At 41.7% G+C, this 18,007-nt stretch overlaps 1 protein-coding gene across 4 annotated transcripts in view; it reads left to right on the top strand.

Annotated features, from left to right (window-relative positions):
* The window catches only part of LOC106570121 (histone-lysine N-methyltransferase 2B), a 96,610-nt gene that overhangs the window by 63,017 nt on the left and 15,586 nt on the right, over positions 1–18,007 (top strand). For all 4 annotated transcript variants that reach the window (XM_014142152.2, XM_014142151.2, XM_045694603.1 and 1 more), the window contains 5 exons: positions 6,957–7,035; positions 7,289–7,446; positions 7,654–7,803; positions 8,038–10,495; positions 10,647–10,754. In XM_014142152.2, the coding sequence (XP_013997627.2) occupies positions 6,957–7,035; positions 7,289–7,446; positions 7,654–7,803; positions 8,038–10,495; positions 10,647–10,754 (2,953 nt within the window). The remainder of the gene's footprint in view (positions 1–6,956; positions 7,036–7,288; positions 7,447–7,653; positions 7,804–8,037; positions 10,496–10,646; positions 10,755–18,007) is intronic.

Raw genomic sequence — 18,007 nt, 5'->3', positions numbered from 1 at the left:
CCAGCTCTTTCCCTTTCGATAACCACTTGGCATGAAAGGGAAAAATGGAATTCTCTGATCCAGTTGAAACATCATAAAATACCTGATTACTTCTTATCCCTTGCACAAATAGCCTACAGCTGTGTCTGTACTAGAGGTCGACCAATTATGATTTTTCAACGCCGATACTGATTGTTGGAGGACCAAAAAAAGCCGATACCGATTTAATCGGACGATTAAAAAAAAAAAAAATTTATTTATATATTTATATATATATATATTTATATATATATATTTATTTATATATATATATTTATATATATTTATATATTTATATATATTTATATATTTTATATATTTATTTATATATATATATATATATTTATTTATATATATATATTTATTTATATATAAATATATATATATTTATTTATATATAAATATATATAATTATTTATATATAAATATATATATATATTTATATATAAATAAATATATATATATTTATATATAAATAAATATATATATATTGATATATATATAAATATATATATATTTATATATAAATAAATATATATATATATATATATAAATATATATATATATATATATATATATATATATATATAAATAAATATATATATATTATATATAAATAAAATCAATTTAGTCTCAAATAAATAATGAAACGGGTTCAATTTGTTTTAAATAATGTATAACAGTGTTGGAGAAGAAAGTAAAATGGCAAAATGCGCCATGTAAAAAAAGCTAACGTTCAAGTTCCTTGCTCAGAACATGAGAACATATGAAAGCAGGTGGTTCCTTTTAACATGAGTCTTCAAAATTCCCAGTTTTAGGTTGAAGTTATTATAGGAATTATAGGACTATTTCTCTTCCTACCATTTGTATTTCATATACAGTACCTTTGACTATTGGATGTTCTTATAGGCACTATAGTATTGCCAGCCTAATCTCGGGAGTTGATAGGCTTGAAGTCATAAACAGTGCAATGCTTGAAGCACAGCGAAGACCTACTGGCAAATGCAGGAAAGTGCTGTTTGAATGAATGCATACGAGCCTGCTGCTGCCTACCACCGCTCAGTCAGATTGCTCTATCAAATATCAAATCATAGACTTAGAAATACGAGCCTTGGGTCATTAATATGGTCAAATCTGGAAACTATCATTTCGAAAACAAAACGTTTATTCTTTCAGTGAAATACGGAACCGTTCCGTATTTTGTCTAATGGGTTGCATTAGACTGTAAACTCCTTCCGGACTCACATTAAGCATCTCTAATCCAAAATTAAATCTAGAATCGGCTTCCTATATCGCAACAAAGCATCCTTCACTCATGCTGCCAAACATACCCTCGTAAAACTGACCATCCTACCGATCCTCGACTTCGGTGATGTCATCTATAAAATAGCCTCCAACACTCTACTCAACAAATTGGATGCAGTCTATCACAGTGCCATCCGTTTTGTCACCAAAGCCCCATATACTACCCACCACTGCGACCTGTACGCTCTCATTGGTTGGCCCTCGCTTCATACTCGTCGCCAAACCCACTGGCTACAGGTTATCGACAAGTCTCTGCTAGGTAAAGCCCCGCCTTATCTTAGCTCACTGGTCACCATAGCAGCACCCACTCGTAGCACGCGCTCCAGCAGGTATATCTCACTGGTCACCCCCAAAGCCAATTCCTCCTTTGGTCGTCTTTCCTTCCAGTTCTCTGCTGCCAATGACTGGAACGAACTGCAAAAATCTCTGAAGCTGGAGACTCATATCTCCCTCACTAGCTTTAAAATAGCTTTTCGGCGAAAGCACATTTTGCAATATTCTGAGTAGATGGCCCGGCCATCATGGCTAGCTAATTTGGCCCTCACCAAACTCAGATTTACTATAAGAAAAATTGGATTACCTTTGCTGTTCTTCGTCAGAATGCACTCCCAGGACTTCTACTTCAACAACAAATGTTGTTTTGGTTCAAAATAATCCAAAGTTATATCCAAATAGCTCCGTTTTGTTCGTGCGTTCAAGTCACTATCCGAAGGGTGACGCGCCGGTGCATTTTGTGACAAAAAATGTCAAAATATTCCATTACCGTACTTTGAAGCATGTCAAACGCTGTTTAAAATACATTTTTATGCTATTTTTCTCGTAAAATAGCGATAATATTCCAACCGGGCGACGTTGTATTCGTTCAAACACTGAAAGAAAAAAATGGAGTCGTCTCGTGCACGCGCGCACTTCAGTGTCATTGTTCTCAGCAGGACCACTCACAAAAACTCCTGCTGTTTTTCGCCCAGAGACTGGAGAGCAAAGTAGGCTGTGATTCTATGATGATAAATTAACAGGCACCGCATTGATTATATGACACGCAGGACAAGCTAGATAAAATAGTAATATCATCAATCATGTGTAGTTAACTAGTGATTGATTGTTTTTTATAAGTTAAGTTTAATGCTAGCTATCAACTTACCTTGGCTCCTTGCTGCACTCGCGTAACAGGTGGTCAGCCTGCCACGCTGTCTCCTCGTTGAGTGCAATGTAATCAGCCATAATCGGCATCCAAAAATGGCGATTACCAGTTCTTGGGAAAATTTGAAAGCGACCCCTGTTAATCCGCCTTCCTCTAGTCTGTACTGAACTCACTGGCGCTGGAAACGCTGAGGGCCCAGATTTTTTTTTTTTACGATGTTGCAAGTTTGCTAGTGCGAGCTTCGGCAGGACAGAATTGATAGTTGATACAATGTTTCAAGTTCTTTGGCTAGGCATGTCCTGTCTGCAATGTGGTTTATAGGATATTTTCTACCTGCAGGCTGCAATGTTTTTATTTGTTGGCTTTATCTAGGCTATTTTTACATGGTTAGCAATAGAAGTTACTTTTAGATTTGAATCATCATTTAGATTTAGAATCACATGACAGTGATGATTTTGAGATACAAAGACTATTATAAATGAAATTAAACTGTTCCATGACAATGTGCATATGAAAATCATAACTGGCACTCAGATTGTTAGAAATGGTAAGATAAATTGGCACTCCAAATGGAGAAGATTGCCTACCTTTGGTGTAGCCTATTACCGGCAACTTCAAGAACGAAGTGGCAGAATCTGCGAAGGCCAGCAGTGGGAGGAGGAAGGTTGGAAAGTTTTTTTTTTCCCTTCTGATTAGGCTATCTTGATCTCTGGCTCCCTCAAGTCATTTTTGTGTCTTAATTATTTAATAAAACAGTGTGTTTTAAAGCATCAGACAAGCTCAGTACATATTGATTTTATTAAAACACATAGGTGTCTATATATAAAAAAATACACTTTTTTAAAACTTCTACCAATCGATTGGTCGACTATTTTTGGTCGACCAATATAAAAACAAAATGTTGGACAGCACTAATATGTTTTGAAAATGCATACTGCCTCCAGCTCATTGCAAATGAGCCGCAGGTAGCCTAGTGGTTAGAGCGTTGGGCCAGTAACCAAAAGGTTGCTAGATTGAATCCCCGAGCTGACAAGGTAAAAATCTGTCGTTCTGCCCCTGAACAAGGCAGTTAACCCACTGTTCCTAGGGCCGTCATTGTAAATAAGAATTTGTTCTGAACTGACTTGCCTAGTTAAATAAAGGTGTGTGTGTGTGTGACGCATTGATGAAGCCTGCCTTCCGTTGCCTATGCATTTGCTGTTTGAGATGCTGTTGCAGAAGTTTCTCACGCTTTCTGACAGATGTTCCACTCAAAGGCTCTGTATCTGTATGCTCGACGTATGTGATAAATAAGATGCATAAGTATACTGTACACTCGCCAATTTAATTCCACCAAATCGTGCAAATTAACTAGGGATGCACGATATATCTGTGAACATATCAGAATCGGCCAATATTAGCTAAAAATGCCAACATCTGTATCGACCCGATGTCTAGTTTAACGCTGGTGGTAAAAACAGATGTCAAAGCTACTGTGCATACCTGTATAATGTAGGTACATGACGTAATGACGCCACAAATTTTGCGCTCCACGTGCAACACAGCATTCCTAACCTAGCCCAAAATGTCTCCTGTGTGGATCGAGCAGTCAACAAGTCGAGCAGTCATTTCAAAGAGTAAGAAAATTTCAGTGAGACAACTCAAAGGCTTAATCCATTAAAGCCAAGATAATGGAATTCATTACCCTTGACAATCAACCGTTCTCTGTCGTGGGTAATGTTGGCTTTCGCCGACTGGTCGAGCACCGGTACACACTACCAAGTGCGCTATTTTTCAGGTGTTACCCTACCGGAGTTACACAGTAATAGCGTCACTGCTAATAGCTTCATGACATGCATACTATGGAACGCTGTTTGGGTCTTTGCGTGTTACAGTAGCACTGTCAGAGCTGTACAAAAAAAATTCTGCAAACACCGGCCACGAACGATGTGTTTACAATACCGCGTTGGTAATAAAGCATAATTTGTTCGACCACAACTTCTGGGGTAGCTAGCTTTATCTTGGTACCTAGCTAGCACCTATACAACCAGCCTGAATACAATGACCAGTAGAACCTGCAGTAATTTTCATTATTCTTAGCAATGATTTAGGACTCCTTGTAAGTATTAGCTAGGTAGCAACTGGTTGTTCGCCTAATAAACTGAAGTTCAATTTCAAGAAAATTAATAGCTAACCAGTTACTTAACCCTGTTGCCCAAAGCTAACGTTATAAGCAGCCAGCTAGCTTCATCTGGCTAGTGTGCCTCGACCGGACCGGGTTATGTGTTGTAAATCTAGCCACAATAAGGATTAGGCAGAATATTGGAATTTGCGGTTTGCCCTCAAAATAAAAGTATGTCATTGACAGTCATGCAAATGAATACAAATAGTAGAATTATGCCATACTGTTATTTTGAAGGCTAACTGCCAAGTCCACTATTGTGTCTAATCCTTATTGTGGCTAGCTTCACATAGATGGGTCCGGCCACCATTAATCAAACAAGAACTGTCTTAAAAATAGGGTTATTTTAGATGATGACACCAAGATTGTCGTTTTGCTATGTTTTTGGGGAAGAACATTATTTGCATCCATGAGCTAGCTAGCTTTTTTTTTATGACCAGCACAGTAGGTGCGCAAGACAACTTTACCAGCATCATAGCATACATATCGATGAATCGTTGTCACATGAAATATGAGTGATAGTGTAATCAATGTGTAATAACTTTGTAAAAAAATGTATGTGTAATAACTTTGTAAAAAAAATGTATGAACTCGTTAAATTGTGACGTGCAGTCATATTCAGGTCCTGATTGGTCAACAAGCTCATTTGACACGTCAAATATTGTTTTTGACACGTCAAATAGTGTTATTTGACGTGTATCCTTTTTGACATGCAAAGACCCAAACGGCGTTCCATAGAAATCCTGGTTGAGAATGAAACAACAAGTGAACAAATTAACCACAAAACAGCACAGCAAGTAAGTGAAAGAAATAGGTTTTGATTATGTTTTACTGGTAATGGGGGCATATGTAATTGACAGCAAAATAACCTTTTGATCAGTGTGTGTGTGACCTTTATTTAACTAGGCAAGTCAGTTAAGAACAAATTCTTACTTACAACGTTGCTGGGCCAATTGTGCACCGCCCTATGGGACTCCCAATCACGGTCGGATGTGATACAGCCTGGATTCGGACCAGGGACTGTAGTGAGACCTCTTGCACTGAGATGCAGCTCCTTAGACCGCTGCGTCCGTGTGTGTGAACTATTTAACTGTACAAGAATGCTTAAAAGGCCGCTAAAATGTTAAATATCGCTATCGGCCACAAAAGTCATATCGGTGCGTCACAAAAATTAACCTATAGACCGATCTTTTTTTTATTTTTTTTTATGCATGCCCAATCAAATATATTTCCATCGACTGGGATTTCATCAATGAATAGGCTTAAAAGCATTGTTTCGCCTTGGGATTTTTCTTCTCCCAGACTTTTCCCGGTTATTAACGGCTAACGGAAACACTGCTGCCATCCCACAATTACTGTTTATGCAAACTGAAAATGGTCCATTATAAGTCGCAAGCTGGGTCAGTTGGGGATCATTTGAAACCCTGTTCTATTGAAGATCTAACTAGCTAAATTATAAAATACGATCTTAGTGTTAGGCTTTCACAAGGAAATTCAGTGAAGCATATTGTAATTTTGGTGCGCAAAGAATGGAGTCATGAGACAATTTTTTTCACAACTCAACAAACGTGCTAATTCTGTTCAGGACAACCCAGGGTAAACCGCCATCTCATCTTCTAACTGTACATCAAACATGGTGATCGTAAACGTTGACGCTATATATTACATGAGTTTTATATGGAAATGTGAAGTGTACATTTGGACTGACATAAAACAATTTTTTTCTAATTATAATCCTCTTTCAAAATAAATCTGTTGTTCTGCCCCTGAACAAGGCAGTTAACCCACTGTTCCTAGGCCGTCATTGAAAATAAGAATTTGTTCTTAACTGACTTGCCTAGTTAAATAAAGGTAAATAAATAACATCGAGCCATCTTAATTTACAGCATTTCCCTCACTCAAACAACAAAAAATGGGTAAACCGTCTTGTTGCATTCGGTGCTCAAGTTCAGAACGGGTATCAGTCAAAACAAATACAGAGCTGTGAAGCGGAGACCCTGAGCTCTCATGTCATGTATAGCATGTTACTGTACAGTCACTGTTCCAAATTAGGCACAAATTAGGCACAGTGTCCAAATCTGCAATTTTCAACACGTATACGGGTATGAGTTTAAATGCTTAACAAAAACCCCAGGCACTGGTCAAATGGTGCATTACACAGGCTTTGTCCCAAATGGCACCCTATTCCCTGTGTCGAGGGGCTTTTGATTTGGAAGGTGTGACCCATATACTCTAAAAGTTCGGCCAGTAAGGGATTTACAGTATTTTACCACCATCAATCATTCCCCTTTTTACTCGTGAAACCATCCATCTGTTTCCTTCTATATCCAGGTTCACTTCAGATCAACAGGCTGGGTGTGCTGACTGAACAATCAGCAAATGGCGCAAGATTGTATCCTGTGGGCTACCAGTAAGTGACCAATAATCCTCTTGTGTCCCAGACATCGACAGCATCCATTTAGATTCTTCTTGTTTTGAATAATCGATTTGTGGATAATGTAGTCAGGGTTGTTATTGTATTGTTATTATAAGATTGGCAGTATAAAACTGCAGTTATTTTGTAGAACTTCCCTGAAGTTCGTTTTTAAATTATATTGGGTTGTTTATCTTTTACTTTACTCACCTTTTGTCATTTTCCTCCCTCCCTGTTTTCCTCCGTCCAGGTGCTCTCGGCTGTACTGGAGCACAGTGGACCCTCGGCGGCGCTGTAAGTACACCTGTAATGTGACAGAGGTGTACTCTCCACTCCCGGAGAAGCCAGGGGAACCACATTGGTGGGAGCAGGAGGAGAACCGAACCATAGCCCACAGCTTCAACAAAGGTCAGCAAACCCACCTAACCTGCCTCTTATCTGGTAGTAGGGTGGGCACTTCAATGGATAACCTTGATGTCCCATATGTTATATTTATTTATTCTTTTCAATTGAAATGTTCCAATATTTGCTATTCAAAAGGGACAATTTACTAGAATCTACTAATTCTCAGAGTCCTCAAAGTAAATAATGTTCCTTTTTTTATTCCTTGACCAGAAATGGAAAATCCAGAGGCCTCTCTGCCCATTCAGGTATCTCCCAGCACCACCTCATCCCCCCTGAAACAGGAGCCTGGGGCCAAAACCCCAAGTTACTCACAAACCAGGAGACCAGCAGGAGGAACATCTCGACCTCTTCCCTCTCCAGGTGACATTGAGTTAGATATCGATACCAGTGTAATATCTTGTGTCAGTTAACAGTGAGATATCTCTGCTTATTTGAGGAACGTTTTTACTTACAATGAGTGATATGTTGTCTTACCTAGTTCCCTTAAATTTAAGTCACTTAGGATAAGAGCGTCTGCTAAACGACATCAACGTAAAATGTTAATATCACTCTGTTCCGTCATGACACTATAACTGGTGATCCTCGAATCTCTAGGGAGTGCCATGACCAAATCCCTCCACATCCTGACTCTCAGGGATCTGGACGATACCTGCCAGCCGCGTCGCCTCTCTCGGGGCCGCCTCTCCGGGGACTCCTCTTCCCCCACCGATGGCCTCGTGGGACCAATGACGCTCCGTTCAGGGGGCACCCTCCACCCCAGGTCCCTACCCTTCAGCTCCCCTTCCAGAACCAGCGAAAACCTCCAGAATTCCCCTCAGAGTGTACAAACTCGCGCTGGCTCCTCCAGCTGGCGCTCCTCTCTCTTGTCCCCCTCCAGTGTTACCTCCCCTCTCTCTCTGCGGCCTGGCGCCATCGGCAGCCCACCCTCCAACCTCCCTCTGGCCCTCCGCCACTCCTCCAGGATCAGGCAGTCATTCAAAATCACAACTCCAGTGTCCACTGAGGTGCCACAAGACTTCTTAGCGTCATCTGAGCCAGAGGAGGCAGTGGTGGTGCCCTCAAACGAGATCACATTGACAGCAAATAATATGGAGGAAGACACAGACATCGGCCCCCTGATGTCGGATCAGGACTTGCCCTTCGCTCCCTTCGACGTGGCGGACGCAGACGTGGCGGTGGCCTCTGTGCTAAACGCCAAGCTGGAGTTTGACGAGGCCTTGTTGAATGAGACTGTGGCGCTTCACTGTGGAGGTTCCCAGACAGGTGGAGGCGATATGGAGGAGGCATTGGAGGCGGAGCCATTAGAGGAGGAGACCCAGAGCCAGACTCGGGGTGGGGACAACATGGATGCCAACATGGCTCCGGTATTCACCAAAGCAATGGGACCGAAAGAGGTCCTGGAGAACGGTTCCTCAGACGAAGACATGGATCACTACTTGAAGTTATCGCGTACGTTGGTGGTGTGCAAAGTCTCAAAGGACTCAGGGCAGGCAAGTCTTCCTCTCCCTCCACCAGCTCCTACGTCTCAGTCCATCTCCCAGCTTGACGGAGCGGATAACGGCTCTGAGAGTGACTCAAGTGATTCTACCTGCGATGAGGAAGAAACTCAGGAAGAGGGGAAGAGTGAGGAAGATCAGGGGGCTGACAGTCAAGCCGTGTTTGAAACCTGTGACCCAAATAATGACATGTCTATTGAAGAGGAGGTTCTGATGGAGTCTGAGCAAATGGAATCCCAGAAAGAGGTTCTTCTGGACCCCAGCAGTGGCCATTTTGTTTCGGATGACGACCGCATCAGAGAGTATCTGGCTAATAATAAAAAAGTAGTGCTTGATGATAGCGACAGCTCTGGCTCTTCTACGGATTCTCTCATTGGAGTGGATGACGAGATGGGAGACCCAGACTTTGAGCCGGAACCCAAACCCAACCCCAAATCAATTCCTGTGAAAACCATCATGGAACCCCCTCGTCCTGTGAGCATGAAAACTATTCCACGTAAACCCACACCAACACAGAGAAAGATCATCAGGGTGTCCCTACCCTCTGGACCTGCTCTGCCTCTGAATGTAGCCTTCTCTTCGCCACCCATCACTGTTCGAACCATTCCAAGGACAGCCACCTCCACCGCCTCCCCGACCCCATTTGTAATGAATGACATGAACTCTATACCCTTACAGACAGGGGCCACTACAGGGAGAGCTATCACTATCCGCCTGGCCACACCAAGACAAGCAGCTCAGCAGCAGCTGACTGCCTCTATTCAGTCTGCCTCCAACTCTGCCCTGTTCCCACAGGTTCTGCTAGTCAACCGTCAAGGTCAGATTCTGATGAAAGATCCAAACACTAACACCTTCCAGACGGTCTGCACCAGCTCCCCTTCCTACAGCCGCATCAGCCAGATAGCCAAGATTATCCACAGCAGTGGTGCACTGCCCTGCGCGATTCCCCAGATGGTGGTCGTACCCGCTTCATCTACACTCTCGCCACGGACAGCCATCTTCCATAGTTCAAATCTCATCACCAGTAACAGAAACAACAACACCACCTCACCAACCACCATCTCTAACAGAAACAACACCACACCAGCACCCACCACCAATCTCCTGATCAGGACCCCACAGAGTTTGCATGATGGGCGAGTGCTGGTCCGAGCCATGCCCATGACGCATGGAGCGAAACAAGTGAGGGTCAAGTGCGTCTCTGTGCCCAGCTCTCCAATGATGACAGGCAACCAGGCCCAAGCTATCTTAGACAGAGCCATGGCTACTCATCGCGAGCCCTCTCGGATACGGCCTAATATCCTCAGGGTGAGCACATCCCAGCTGAGCCCATCCCACTTCCAGGTCCACCCGTTCCTCAACAAGATTCAGTCCCCTCTAGCCACCTCAGACACACCTGGTCAGATGCTCCGCCACAAGCCGGCCACCGTACCCGAGTCTCAGGTCCGTGTCAAAAGAGTGTCCTTTGTCGCAGAGCGTCCCAGCAAGAAGAAATGTAAAACTGATTTCCTCCCGCAGTCACCATCTAGTGACCTTGATGATCTAGATGGCAGCAGGTAAGGCAGAGTACAATATGAGATTATGGAATTATTACATTTTTTATTTTACTTTTAATGTTGTAACTTTGACTGCACTACACATTTTCCAATTGGGATAATAAAGAGATTAAAATCAATCAAAGACTAAATCACTATTTTTCTCATACAGAAATTGTGGCGTTAGAACTAAAGCCCCAACAATGAAAGATGTGCTGGATCTGGACCAGAAGAAAGTTGAGCCCAAGGTCATCCTACCAACAGAACCTGAGAAGATCAGGTTAGTTTCTTCTCAAACGCGACCATAGCAAGATGGATGCCAGAAATACGCACTGCAAGGTACATTTTCTTGTTGTTGATATTTTAGAATGCATAAGTACGGAGCCCCTTAGAGGTCATGGTGAAGAACATTTTTAACCTCTATGGGCTAGGTGGGACGCTTGCGCTTGCCCACCTACGTAACAGCCACTTGCAGCCTGTGGCGCGATTTTCAAAACCTTAAAAATCCTATTACTTCAATTTCTCAAACATATGACTATTTTACAGCTATTTAAAGACAAGACTCTCGTTAATCTAACCACACTGTCCGATTTCAAAAAGGCTTTACAACGAAAGCAAAACATTAGATTATGTCAGCAGAGTACCAAGCCAGAAATAATCAGACACCCATTTTTCAAGCCAGCATATAATGTCACCAAAACCCAGAAGACAGCTAAATGCAGCACTTACCTTTGATCTTCATCAGATGACAACCCTAGGACATTATGTTATACAATACATGCATGTTTTGTTCAATCAAGTTCATATTTATATCAAAAACCAGCTTTTTTACATTAGCATGTGACGTTCAGAACTAGCATACCCCCGCAAACTTCCGGGAATTCGCTAACATTTTACTAAATTACTCACGATAAACGTTCACAAAAAGCATAACAATTATTTTAAGAATTATAGATACAGACCTCCTCTATGCACTCGATATGTCCGATTTTAAAATAGCTTTTGGTGAAAGCACATTTTGCAATATTCTAAGTACATAGCCCAGGCATCACGGGCTCGCTTATTTAGACACCCGGCAAGTTTAGCACTCACCATAATCATATTTACTATTATAAAAGTTTGATTACCTTTTGTTGTCTTCGTCAGAATGCACACCCAGGACTGCTACTTCAATAACAAATGTTGGTTTGGTCCAAAATAATCCATCGTTATATCCGAATAGCGGCGTTTTGTTCGTATGCGTTCCAGACACTATCCGAAATGGTAAAGAAGTGTCGCGCGCATGGCGCAATTCGTGACAATAAAATTCTAAATATTCCATTACCGTACTTCGAAGCATGTCAACCGCTGTTTAAAATCAATTTTTACGCCATTTTTCTCGTAGAAAAGCGATAATATTCCGACAGGGAATCTCCTTTTCGGCAAACAGAGGAAAAAATCCCAAAGGCGGGGGCGGTCGGGTCACGCGCATAAGCCCAGAGTCCCTTGATCGGCCACTTGAGAAAGGCGATAATGTGTTTCAGCCTGGGGCTGGAATGACGACATTCTGTTTTTTCCCGGGCTCTGAGCGCCTATGGACAACGTGGGAAGTGTCACGTTAGAGCAGAGATCCTTAGTAAAAGATAGAGATGGAAAAGAAGTTCAAGAAATGGTCAGACAGGCCACTTCCTGTAAAGGAATCTCTCAGGTTTTGACCTGCCATTTGAGTTCTGTTATACTCAGACACCATTCAAACAGTTTTAGAAACTTTAGGGTGTTTTCTATCCATATGTAATAAGTATATGCATATTCTAGTTACTGGGTAGGAGTGGTAACCAGATTAAATCGGGTATGTTTTTTATCCAGCCGTGTCAATACTGCCCCCTAGCCCTAACAGGTTTTAACAGAAAGGCTAATCCATTCCCTCTTTTTTATTTTAATTTGTATTATTTTTTTTCAAACATCCCCTCAAATATAAGAAGTTATTCCCTCAAATAAAAAATCGTTCCCTGAATAGAAAAATTAGTTCCCTCAATTGTATTAGTTCCCTCGGATCTCCCCTGCAGATCTCTAGGTTTACAAGAATGGCATTCTCCTTATGTAGGCCTACCCAATCCCATTCCCACTTGGCCGATAACATATTGCAGCCTTATTGTAAGTCTATTTAGTTAATTACATGCTTCAAATGGTGATGATCACTGACCATTCAATAGCTTAGTTTGTGTTTACATATGCCTATAAGGGCAAATAATAGCATTTAAAACCCCTTAATTGGGCTAAGTAATTTCAATAGCCTGAAAAGCCAGGAGCCTCGCAAGCAGTGATAATTGAATGATGCATGTTTATAATGCAAACCAAATACACTTTGTGCAAACTCCTATTCATACACTTGGACAACATGAACAGTTGTCCATTTTGAGCGCCTCTCATCCCTGCGACCCTGTGTTTTACTGGCTTCCTGCATATAGTTTGGGCTATACATCCACTAAAACATGGCACCAGCCAAGCGCTTGGATGTGTTTTTGACTTAACAATTGTGCATGTGACTCAGTGGAGGCAGAAAGGAATGGCGAGTGAATTTATTGTGCATAATTTCCAAGAGGCTTCAGTGTTAACAGGTGCAATGAAGCGCTCTCATCCCAGAGCTAGGCAGGAATTATTTCTGGCTCAGCTCCATGATCTTAGCTGTTCTATGGCCTGTCTATACTCCAGGGGAGTTCGTTAGCTACCTATCCTAGCCTGGTAATTAGCTAATATCCAGGTGAATGTAGTGTCATCGCAACAAAGCGAATAGCGTTCAGTTTTTGTTATGAACATAGAGCCAGAGCCTCTTTAAACCATCTATCTGTGCATGGTTGGCTAAGTCACTATACAGCTATAGCGAGCAAGATGCCTTGCTAGCAGCTCAGTCGCACACACACAGCAGCAGCATGCTTCTGAAATTCTGGGAAATGGTTGCAGAGAGACAGAATGCCGATTCTGAGGACTATTACGTTTTTATTTTACCATTATTTAACTAGGTAAGTCAAATAAGAATTTGTTCTTAACTTCAATGATGGCCTAGGAACAGTGGGTTAACTGCCTTGTTCAGGGGCAGAACGACAGACCTTGTCAGCTCGGGGATTCGGTCTTGCAACCTTTCGGTAACTAGGCTATGCTGCCGCCCCAACATTATTGAGGGAACAAATTCAAGCAATGAATTAATACAATTGAGTGATCTACTTTTTATATTGAGGGAACTAATGAAAAAACTGAAGGAACTGATTAGCCTGGCTGTTTTTTTTTCCTCTCTCTCCACCATAACCCATAAGGGGATCCGTACATACAGTGCATTCCGGAAAGTATTCAGACCCCTTTTTGCCACATTTTGTTATGTTACAGCCTTATTCTAAAATTGATTAAATAAAACTTTCATCAATCTACACACACTACCCCATAATGACAATGTGAAAACAGTTTTTTTTGTTGTAACAAATGTATTAAAAATAAAGAACTGATACCTTATTTACATAAGTATTCAGACACTTTGCTATGACATTGGAAATTGAGCTCAGGTGGATCCTGTTTCCATTGAGCATCAGGTTTATAAAGTTGCAGAGCTTTTGGTCTGACGGTTCTGAGATGGTTCGAATGCCAGTAACTATTGCAGGCTCAGTGTGTCTAAGCGCCACACTGTGCCACTCCATCTTGGCTGTGTGTGTGAGTACAGAAAGTCACAGAAATCGGGTAGCGCTCCGATACCTGCCTTAACAGGCCTCAACTGGATCTATAACAAAAAAATTATATATATAATAATTTAAACACGTTTTAGCATCATGAAATGGACGTTGTATGATAAACTACGATAGATAAATGTCTGGTTGTATTTTTCCTTACACCGTAGGTTTATGTACTTTGACGTGAAGCGGTCAAATTAGCGCTGTATTACCATTTTCGACCTTTAGTCCCACAAAATGTGCATTAAGGGACTGTCCATTTTCCCTATAATAATCCTCATCAATCAAAAGGAAACTGCCACATGCATCCCTTATGTAGGAAAGGGGTGTTCATCTGGGTTAAGTCATTCCAAAAAAGAAAATGTGAAGGAGGACTGACTGAAGTAGAAAGGCATTTGTTTTTTTTAAATAAAAACCCCACAGTGCATTCGGAAAGTATTCAGACCCCTTGACTTTTTACAGATTTTGTTACTTTACAGCCTTATTCTAAAATGGATTAAATAAATAAAAATCTCAGCAATCTACACACAATACCCCCTAACGACAAAGCAAAAACAGGCTTAGATATTTTTGCAAATTTCTTATAAATAAATATGACATTTAAATAAGTATTCAGACCCTTTACTCAGTACTTTGTTGAAGCACCATTTGCAACAATTACAGCCTTGAGTCTTCTTGGGTATGAAGCTACAAGCTTGGCACACCTGTATTTGGGGAGTTTCTCCCATTCTCTGTAGATCCTTTCAAGCTCTGTCAGTTTGGATGGGGAGCGTCGCTGTACAGATATTTTCAGATCTCTCCAGAGATGTTTGATCGGGTTCAAGTCCGGGCTCTGGCTTGGCCACAAGTACATTGACACTTGTCCCGAAGCCACTCCTGCGTTTTCTTGGCTGTGTGCTTAGGGTTGTTGTCCTGTTGGAAAGTGAACCTTCGCGCCCAGTCTGAGGTCCTGAGTGCTCTGGAGCAGGTTTCAATCAAGGTTCTCTGTACTTTTCTCCGTTTATTTTTCCCCTAAATCCTGACTAGTCTCCCAGTCCCTGCCACAGACCAGAGAATCTTGTTTCTCATGGTCTGAGAGTCTTTAGGTGCCTTTTGGAAAACTCCAAGCAGGCTGTCATGTGCCTTTTTATTGGCTTATGTCTGGCCACTCTACTATAAAGGCCTGATTGGTGGAGTGCTGCAGAGTTAGTTGTCCATCTGGAAGGTTCTCCCATCTCCACAGACTTTGGAGCTCTGTCAGAGTGACCATCGGGTTCTTGGTCACCTCCCTGACCAAGGCCTTTCTCTCCCGATTGCTCAGTTTGGCCAGGCGGCCAGCTCTAGGAAGAGTCTTGGTGGCTCCAAACTTCTTCCATTTAAGATTGATGGAGGCCACTGTGTTCTTGGGGACCTTCAATTCTGCAGAGATGTTTTGGTACCCTTCCCCAGATCTCTGCTTTGACACAATCCTGTCTCGGGGCTCTAACGGACAATTCCTTCGACCTTATGGCTTTGTTTTTACTCTGACATGCACTGTCAACTGTGGGACCTTGTATAGACAGGTGTGTGCCTTTCCATATAATGTCAAATGAATTGAATTTAACACAGGTAGACTCCAATCAAGTTGTAGACACATTGTAAAAACCTCTTAAGGATCCGCCCCCTTTTTTCAATTTTTGCCTAAATCGACATACCCATATCTAACTGCCTGTAGCTCAGGACCTGAAGCATGGATGTGCATATTCTTGATACCATTTGAAAGGAAACACTGTGATTTGTGGAAATGTTAAATTAATGTAGCAGAATAACACATTAGATCTGGTAAAAGATAATATAAAGAAAATACATGCGTTTTTTTGTATATATTTTTTGTACCATCTTTGAAATGCAAGAGTAAGGCCATAATGTATTATTCCAGCCCAGGCACAATTTAGATTTTGGCAACTATATGTGTGAAGTTTTAGACTGATTCAATGAACCATTGAATTTATTTTCAAAATGTTGTGTCAAGACTGCCCAAATGTGCCTAATTGGTTTATTAATACATTTAAGTTCATGACTGTGCATTCTAAAACAATAGCATGGTATTATTTCACTGTAATAGCTACTGCAAATTGGACAGTGCAGTTAGATGAACAAGAAGTTAAGCTTTCTGCCAGTATCAGATGTGTCTATGTCCTGGGAAATTTTCTTGTTACTTACAACCTCATGCTAATCACATTAGCCTACGTTAGCTCAACTGTCCTGCGGGGGACCCACCGATCCTGTAGAAGTTAAATCGGTAGTGCACGGTGAGTTGTGGCTCTAAAAGGTTCTCAGGCCGAGAAACAGCCTCGTCCATTTGCACTATCTTCAATTAATTTAACGTTGCGAAAATGACAACATTTCATAAGTCCCAGAATCACCGGTGCCCACTTGACCGTAGTTCGCTCCGTCTGACCGCAGCGACCGTGCAATTAGTAGGCCCGAAATGAAGCCTGACAAGTAGTTATTTACGGCCTCTGGATCACACAGACGCTGTTTTCGACTGGGGTCATCGGGGGGGGGGGTTGGGGTGGATAAGCCACAGAGTTATTCTAGCTGCGCTCGCCGGTTCATGTAGTTTGACACATCCAAGTTTCTCCCTAAGGATAACATGGGTTTACAGGTTATTCTCTAACTCTGCTTCTGTGCAGGCAATTTTCAAAATGTCTTTGCCACGTGTGCAGGGTCACATGTACCTCTACAGATATCAACATGAAAAGATTGAATAGTCCCCTTCATATCCTAAAGGGGAAGTATGCATTTTACCATCAAATAGGGCTGAAATCAACAAATGGGCAGGCTGAACATATGGCATCACCATAGTCTCTAGGCCGTGCCGAGTTCAACGAGGTGCTCCAATTGACCGTAGCTCACTCAGTCTGACCTCAGTGACCGTGCAAAAAAAGTAGCCCCAAAATGAAGCCTGACCTAAATTTGAGGTGCTTTTGGGTTATAGTGGCAGAACCGTTGAGGCTGGAAATACAATTCAACCACAGGAATGTTCCTAAGGTCCGCCCAATCTGTGCAAGCCTAACCTTGACCATGTGGAATTAACCCTTAACAGTGAAAACAGGGAGTATTTCTTCTAACAGTTGACCTTGATATCTCTCCCCATAGCAATACATTGCATGCTCCCCTAAGTTCAACCTGATGCCCATGTGGATTATGGTTGCCATATCAAACTGTCTTCAATGACAACCCATCAGGCCACTCTAAGGATTACCTGTGTTGATTTTGATTTCACTCCCAGCAGTTAGTGAAAAACACTGCATTCAACCCTCTGTAAATCAGTCAGTTCTTAACGTAAAGACTTGACACTCAGGATTCTGTATAAGGGTGTCCCAATGAGGATATGTTTACTCTCAGCTTCCTGTGACAACCGGAAGTGCCTTACATTTGGGTCATAGGGGCAGTGTCTATTTCCAATAAGTTTAAACAGTGATTTACCATCACCAAATGGACAGGCTAAAATCAACACCAACGAGCGATTGAGAGGAACCACTATCACTGCTCGGCCGTCCCGAGTTGAACGAGCCAGTCAATTGGGTATTTCAGCAATATATTAGAGCATTTCTAATTTGTGATGGTAAATGCCCATTGTAATGTATTGTTAATGGACAGTGTACATTTCCAATACATTTAATTAGTGATTTAACATCACCAAATGGACAGGATGACATCAACACCAACAAGCGATGGAGAGGAACCACTGTCACTGCTAGGCCATCCCGAGTTCAGCGAACCAGACAATTGGGCATTTAAGCAATATATTAGAGCATGTTCAATTCATGATGGTAAATTCCCATTTTAATGTATTGCTAATGGACAGTATCCA

The sequence above is a fragment of the Salmo salar genome, chromosome ssa14 (assembly GCF_905237065.1).
Source record: "Salmo salar chromosome ssa14, Ssal_v3.1, whole genome shotgun sequence".
Classification (NCBI taxonomy): Eukaryota; Metazoa; Chordata; class Actinopteri; order Salmoniformes; family Salmonidae; genus Salmo; species Salmo salar.
Note: the sequence above shows the minus strand (reverse complement) of the source record. Positions and strands in the feature narration are given on the sequence as shown.